Below are 8,657 nucleotides of genomic sequence, written 5' to 3'. Positions count from 1 at the left end.
ATTGCAATTATATGTGGTAATATAATATTTGAGTAGAGTATGAATATCCAATCACCCGACATATATGATAATAGAATTGAAAACCCAATAGGAATGTGGATGAGAATGAATATAATAAATGTAGATGGGGATGAAGGATAAGAAATTTTACCCGAACACGACTCTGCAGGAATTTTGTTAATCGCGTGTTTATTATTGTCTTGATTTGAAAGATGAATAATTGTCTTATTTATCTTTTTTTATGTTATCGTAAATTTATCTTAGGAGATCAAGATAAGATTTTACGGTGTATAATTTTTAAAGATATATATCTTATATTATGGTATATTTGAATAACATGCATATGTTATACTGTCATATACATATATTATGTTGTGAAAGCATTAGTTGAAGTGCACGACTTCTGGAGAATAAACGTCTGACTGTTTATTATATGTCGCGACAACTACTACAACAAGGTTTTGACAACATCATTATATCATTATCATTTTGAGAGTTTATGTCACACGCGAGACCTGTCTTAGTTGACATCGGAGTTGTTACGACTACACAATTGAAAACAACAAAACCTCATAGTACATTATAAAACAAAAATTTGTTTGTTATGCACAATCAATCATAAAATTGTCTTTACAACGCAAATTCTTAAAAAGAAAAAAATATCTGGAAGCGTTCATAACGGGAAATTAAATAAAAGTTAAAAAGAATAAAAACTAAAGTAACTTTTTGTTTCGCCCATCACCAATCCCAAAACTGGTTGTTTTACTCTTCATCTATCTGTTTTTAAGACTTATCTGGGACAAAGAGTAAAGTGTGAGTGATATGGTCGTCACTCAGCAAGTGGGAGCCGTTCGAGCACATACATTATAAATACACACGATTTAAAAAAAATAGTAAATCATGCCTAACATAATTCGTATACCGTACATATCATCAGCATAAACATAGGCAAATCTTGGACTAGACACGGAGGTTCTCCTCTACTTTCTATGGTTTATTGATATCAGTCCCTAATTTTTACTCATCCAAGATGGCGATGCCATATAAAAGTTACAATATCACCGTGTAAGAGCAATAAACTTATCGTATTTGAGATTCTCACTCATATCCAGTTGTTGGATCCTCGCAGTACTAAACAAAAGATAATCGTATCATAATAAAGACAAGAAGAAGAAGAATGGTCGACCGAAACTTTCGGAAACGAAAAAATGTATAACTTAAATTATATTTTTAAAACTCACTCACTTACCTTACATTTTGAAAAAAACGTGAAGAACAATTGTTTATTGACTTGGCAGATTTCGATTTTTTGTCATGTTAATCAATTCAAGGTCTAATTAATATAATAAGTTGCATTTTTCCCCAATTCTATTCATTTTCCACACGAATTGCTGATATGGCGTCGAGAATTGCTGACAAAGCACCTGAAATTTCTGACGTGATGCCAAGTATCAACGACATGTCTAATAGCACAACAGCACCTCAATGAAAAATACTAAAATTGAAAAAAAATCATATTTGAATAAAATCATGAACTAACTAATAATATAACTAAAAATAAAAAATTTGAAAGTAAATTTATTGGACAAAAAATGTTATTCTCTCAATCCAAGACCAAGACTAAAGCATCTAAATGGGGTGTTTACATATCATATCTATTTAATGAAAAACCACAAGTTATGCTTGTATGCTTCAATGTGTATGAATATGCCCATTGAAAAGAGAAAAACCCCAAGAAAATCAAGAAAACATTTGATCAAGTAGTGATACAATAGCCATAGCAACCCCCGAATCCAACCCCGGCCTAACGCTCAAGACAAAAACTTCTAAACCAAAAGACACGCCTCCCGCCACATCTTGTTTCCTCTTGATCTCCGCAACGACCCTTCTGGATTCATCCAGAATCTTGCACATGCGATGCGTGTACGTCCCCTCGATCGTGTATATACGTTTCTTGTCGTATAGCCCATCATGAACGTATGCAAGAACTTTCGAATCTGTTTCCAAAATGCTCATGTTTTTCCTCACGTAGAAGATAGGTTTACTCGATGAGTTGTTGCGAGATTTGCCCACTTCGCCATCATAGACAAGCCAGCTGCAATCCACCAGCCTCAGCTTCTGCAAATCAATCAAATCAAATCAAAATATATAGTCAGATTTGTTTGAAATTACTAGATATCTCTTGAACTCAAAACCCTTTTCCTCTAAAATTAATTCCAGGTCTTCAGATGATTGATTCTCTCAGGTTGATCATCCACAATATTCCGACGTAAATTTTTATAAGTGAATCAGATAAAATTGCAAACCAATGGCAATAATATATTTATATTGGGTTTCAAAATTTTGAAGTAAATATCAAGAAAATTTCTATTTACCCGGCGACGACAAATGGTGAAAATGGGGTTGCCGGTGCCATCCATGAGTACAATTTGGTCGGAACATCCTCTGTAATTATCGACCCTGTACACTAAATTACCGTCGGATCCAATCACAGTGAATCCGTTGCAATTGAAAACAAGTGATTTCCTCCAAACCGTTAGAGAAATTGTGCAGTCTTCAGTATCATAATTACTCTTATGATTATGATCCTTCATCCCTTCTTCTAATTCTTCTGGACATTGGTGGACTGTTCTCGATAAAGATTTCAAGAAGCGAAGCATTTTTCTGTGGTTCTCCTCTGATTTTTCTTCAATAGTTTGAAGGGTAAGTTTTTGTGTTTTACTCGCAAGTGTTCGGATATTTATTGGCCAAGACTACAGTCCATGCACTGTATTCGATCTGGGGCCACGAAGTCAATTTTTTTTTAAAAATAAAGAAAAGGATGGAAGAAACCAGAAAATTAAATTGTTTTAATAATATATTAGTAACATTCTGGCTCTGTTTTACTGACACGTAGAAGGTCTTATAAATAAAGGCACGTCATCCTTTCATATTTTGAAAATTTTCATTTTCTACGATGTTATGCATGCATGCTACGTATATTTTACCTTTTTACTCGTTTACGAGTATTTTACTATGGAGTAGGTCTCTTGTGAGACGGACTCACGAATTTTTATCTGTAAGACGAGTCAACTCTGCCGATATTCAAAATAAAAAGTAATACTATTAGCATAAAAAGTAATATTTTTCATGGATGATCCGATAAGATATTCGTCTCACAAAATACGACCCGTGAGACCGTCTCAAACAAATTTTTGCCTAATTTACACTGTTGTTGATCAATTAAGCACACACATTCAACCTATTAAAAATCAAAGTTCTTTCTTCCTCATCGATCAGCATCAACAAAAAAGGTATTGTTTTTTTTAAAGGAAAACAAACTTTCACTAACACAACAACAAATCTTGCTTTACAGTCATTCTAATAAGCAACGGAATTGCTTCCTCATGTAAAATATCCCCTTCCATTAAAGCAAGTTCGTGGGCGACAAAAAAGATATTGTGTTTGAAAATTTTAAACTCCACGCAAATAATTTTTAAAAAGTAACTGATGAAAATAGCCATGATAAAATAATAGATAAAATTGCATTTCGATTTCATCTATTCGTTTCTTTGTTATTTTAATCATATATGTTATTAAATTTCAATCTTAGTCATGTAATTTAAATTATTGACAATTTTAGTTATTTTTAATCGAGAGTCATGTAGATATAGTCTTGCTCATGTCAACTTCATGTCAATGTCACATCATCGTCACAACATTATTACAATAAGTAAAAAAAAAAGACTAAAATTACAACAAAAACATTGATAGTTAGACTAAAACTGAAATTTGGTGATATAGAAGATAATGAATACTGATAAATATTGAGCGAAAAAATATGTTTTTTCTTTAAAATAATATCCACCTCATGACAATTAACTCATCATAAGTTTACCTAACAGCAGGTAAGAAAAAAGGGGGAACAAGGTTATTAATTATGTTACTAGCGAGTAGATACTAGAGAAGGGAAACATTATTGTAATCAACAAATTAAAAATTCACACATATATATTTTAGCACAGGTATTTTTTCAACATAAAAACTCCTATGAAATGAATTTTAACAAGAAGTTGATGTACCAGTTTTTATTTATTTTTACTCTTGTATCATTTATAGTTAAAGTTTATAATTTTATCATTTTTAAATTTGAATTCCTATAAGTAAATATTAATCGTTAAATAAAAAAAAGAAAATTCAAATTTATAGGAATAACTTAGTAAGGACTTACGAGAGAGAGAATAAAAAATAAAAAATAAAAAATAAAAAATAAAAAACAAATCAACCAGTACATGATGAGCATAGATTCCCCCGTCGTTGAGGTTATAACTCAAGTCACTTCTTGTTAAGCTTACAAAATCAGCTTGCCACTTAAAAATTAACAAGTTTCGATTGTGCTATTGCGGATAATTTTACATCATACATAACGTGGTCTTGAGAACGGATTTAAACTTGTTAAAAAAAGCTCTTGCCATTAGATTAAAAAGTATGATTGTTAATTAGTCAAAACACAACTTTATTTTTTTTATATTTATGTTAGCATAAAATGCATCTGCTTGAGTTCTTATAAGTCGGGCTATTAGAGTCATGAGTCTAGAGAAGTACGTATATATCTGTTGGTGTTGTCTTAAATTCCTTATAGATCATTCTTACCGTTATCTATTGTCGCCCATGTCTCCAACATAGACCGTATTAACCGTTAAGATCTAGCGTCACTATTTTACAGCTAACCTAGCCATCCAGATCAAACGGCACAACATCAATAACTTGATGCATGAGAACTTACCAGGAGATCATTCATCCTAATAATACTCTCACTCATACACGTATAATCCAACACTATCCTCCAAGAAGTATAGAAAAATGCTTCTTGGAAAACGACCCATGACCTCGCTCTGATATCAATTGTTAAGATCAAACGCTTACCATTAAACAAAAAACTATGACTGTTAGCCAATGTGCATCTTTATTTCTTTATACTCGTGGTAGTACTGAGTGCACTACTTGAGTGCTAATCGGTCGGTTGTTAGGCTTATGAGTCCGGAGAGGTACATATCTGTATGCTGGTGCTGTCTCATATCCCTTAGAGTCTTACAAAACCCTACCATCGTACATGTCCCTAACTAAGACAATATTACTCGTTAAAAACTGATGTTATTCTTTTATGATCCCACCCAGCCAACCAGATCAAGTGACAACGTCAACAGTTTGACGCACGATAACTTCTCAATTCACATAATCGTTCCATTACTACTCTTAATCATGCATGCTTAACTTAAAAAAATTAAAAAAATATTATATTTAGATGTACCAAAACCAGAATTTTGTGTTCATGTTAAGATTCCAAAAGTGATCTAAGTACAAAAACCCGGGTAGAGAGATGACACTTGTTGATAAAACATTAATAGAGATGGAGGAAACCATTTAAGCATAAAGCCACAATGTTTGTTTTTGCAAAACACATTAATAAACGGTAGAGAGTGATAATTATTGTGCCAGTGTTGTCTCTAGTATATAAAATACATAAGTAAATAATTTTGTTCGAATATCCTTCTCTATTAATTTACTTTTTCCACCTGAAGTAATCCACTAATGTTTTCTAACATCCAATCTACCTTATAATACACGGAATTTATTACCGAGAAATTTATTTGACTGATCATAGAAGAGCATGCGTGATTAAATGAGCGTAAAAAACTGAAAAATTACCCAAAAATTGCCGTTTTACAATCCAACTTTTACACGTTACTGGCTAACAATGGCAATTAGGAGACGATTATGTTATTACCCTACAAAGTATGGATACTACTGCAGACTTTTTAATTTTTAAGATGAAAAAGTAATTCCAAAAATGGAAACCTAACACGGCTAGATTAATTATTATGATTAACCAACCACGACTCGATCCTTCTGAGTTTCTACTATTTAAACATTACTAAGTTATTTTTTATGGTAATAGTTTGACGNTTTTTTTTTTTTTTTTTTTTTTTTTTTTAATATAGGGCCAACGAATTTAGCGTCCGACAGCTGACATGACATTGAAATTGGCACATATTTCCAACAAAATCTTTTCAGAGTTTGGCTGGTCAATCACAACTCTACAAAAAGATTTACTCCAATTCTTGCATGGACACGCGTACCTTGGTAATATCATACTTAATTTGACAAACTTTCCTTTTTTGGGAACTATATATACACCTGCAAAATTGAATACATGGAATTAATTAATAACTCTGTCCATCACCCAAATTGGTATTTCTTAACATGCTTCTGTAATATTTTTCAAGTTTTTCGCCAGATACTAAATTTCATGATTATTTCATAAAATCCAATAAAGAAAATGAAAAGAAAAAAATTAAACATGGAGCGTGGATGAGATGGATAAGGATGTAATTGTAATGTGAACCCGAAAGATATCTCAATAATGTGTCGAGACAAATACATCTCAATCTGATGAACCGACCCACGTGAATTAATGATGCGCCAAGCCAACAGCTAAGAATTAGACCAATTATTTACCTAAGGGTCAAAGTTTGAAACCAATGTTTCACGAATGTTACATTCAAAGTAGTCGTGCAATGAAAACGTACGTGTCACGAATTTGAACACGATGGGTTTGAACATGTAAAAATTCCCAATTAATTATTCTAATTTAAGATGCCTTCCTAGACCTATTTAACAAATCAGGTACACCTTACATACCATAATTTTAAAGTTTTTACACTGACGTAGAGAAAAGATAAAGCGTTGTGCAAATAGATACGAATCAAATTTACAAGAAGTTGGCCTAAAATAAAATTCAGATAGATAGAATTGTATAAATAAATAAGCCCATTTATCGGCTCAACATCCGTATAAATAATGGATATGGGAAAGATACACTAAGATTTTATGTTACACCGGACGTGTTCCGTTAGTACAAAACACACCCGGTGGACGATAATGGCGAGCTTCCATATGAAGATTTTATGAAAGTAGTGCGACATTTATTTCAAAGAAATAATAAGAATAATAATAATTTAATGTCTGATAAATGAAAGTGATACATTGAACAAGTTAGAGGTCCCCCAACGATGATAATAATTCATCGAGAAAAATAAAAGACTTCAGGCTCTTCCATTTATGATGCTTACTGTCATTGTCTTGATATTTTCATCTACATGTTCCTTGACCTGAAAGTTGTCGACAAACGTGAAAGGTGGGGATAACTGAATACGACCCCAAAACCAGGCTCTTAGTGATTCTTTTCACCCTTCATTTTTTGTCCGTATGTATTGTTTCCTCTTCTCAAGATAGATTACTCTTGTCATAAATCATATGTAATGATCAATTAATTACACACAGACAGCTAATCTGAAATGTAACTAATTTTGTATCTGTTGAGACAAAAATTCATAAAACATGGTACAAATTACACAACACATTCCTGAAGTTTTGCCTGATCCTGTTTTCTAAATATTTACCTTTTGGAAATGAATATGTTATCCTCAGAATTCTGAAGCTCAGAAGGAAATGCTTCAACTGCTGATCCAGTTACCTCAGCTAAATCTAGCACAGGTCTGGATCCCTTGCTCGCAATGTGCAAATTATGCGCTAGAAGCTAGTTTAACCACCATTTATGCAATCTGTCTACAGAGTCTTCGCTCTAGTGAAAGTAATCTCTATGTCACAGAATTCTTTACAAATGCTAACAATGGATCTAAAGGCGGTACGTATCGGGAAAATTTGTAAAATAACATCGGTCAGCTATTTAATTAAGAAAATGACCTCCTCATATACATTTCAACCGATGGTCGTTTCTTCACTTTCTACTAGAGATGAAACGAGGAAGTTTTAAGGTCGCATCTGGGCAACAACTAGGAGCGGAATTAATAGTTGAGGTTCTTGAATTTAACAAGGTGAATCACGTTACTTCAGCTGAATTAGACCAGCCAAAACCATATTCATTTAAATTTGGATTCACTCAACATGGTCATGATATAGAGCAGCGGCTTATAAATTTTAGTACTTGGATGAAGATGGACAGTGGATTTTATTTTGTGATGAAGATTTTTGCAGCTGGGATTGATGACTTTGGCATCAGCAGGTAAAACTCCTATCCAAGTGCAGGTTCAATCGATCTGCACTTGAACTCTTTTTGCTTTTTATTTCGGAGTTGGGCAAAGATGAAATAAAATTCTAGGACAAATTCATCGGATCAAGAGTTTTCGTTGGCCATCCTTTTTTTTTTAGTAGAGTAAAGATGGGCAATTGAAAATAAATAAAGATGGGAATGTGACTCAATTTTTTGAAAAACTAACAAATGTAATTTCTTTTTCCTTGAGCTTGAAAACATAACGACATATTTTGAAATTTTGAGACGCTAATGAAGAACGAATGAAATTTCAAATTATTGTACACGTTTATTTATGTTTCATAGAACAGTTAATACTAAAGCGTTGGAAACCTGCAATGGTTAATTCACAAAACATTTAGATTTCAATTTTCTATATAAAGAACTAAATATTTCCAATAAATTCTGACGGATAACTCGTGCCACAACACCAAGAGTGCAAAATTTGAGAATATTTATTACGATAATTCTATTTAGCTTTCTAATCAATTGCTATTTCAGCAATTTCGCTAGTTACGGTTGACCTATGAGCTAAAACGCCAGATAATTTGATTTCTCCTCGAGA

General features: G+C 32.6%; 1 protein-coding gene across 1 annotated transcript; it reads right to left on the bottom strand.

Annotated features, from left to right (window-relative positions):
* Positions 1-1,592: 1,592 nt before the first annotated feature.
* Positions 1,593-2,706, bottom strand: LOC140968553 (protein LURP-one-related 8-like). Its single transcript, XM_073429562.1, has 2 exons — positions 2,376-2,706; positions 1,593-2,118 (listed from the first exon to the last, which is right to left on the bottom strand). Exons 1-2 carry the CDS (start codon positions 2,658-2,660, stop codon positions 1,741-1,743), a joined length of 663 nt encoding a protein of 220 aa, XP_073285663.1. The 5' UTR covers positions 2,661-2,706; the 3' UTR covers positions 1,593-1,740.
* Between the last annotated feature and the right edge of the window lie 5,951 nt (positions 2,707-8,657).

This window comes from Primulina huaijiensis, unplaced genomic scaffold, assembly GCF_012295235.1.
Source record: "Primulina huaijiensis isolate GDHJ02 unplaced genomic scaffold, ASM1229523v2 scaffold37281, whole genome shotgun sequence".
In the NCBI taxonomy this organism is placed as follows: Eukaryota; Viridiplantae; Streptophyta; class Magnoliopsida; order Lamiales; family Gesneriaceae; genus Primulina; species Primulina huaijiensis.
This window is presented reverse-complemented; position numbering and strand designations above follow the sequence as displayed.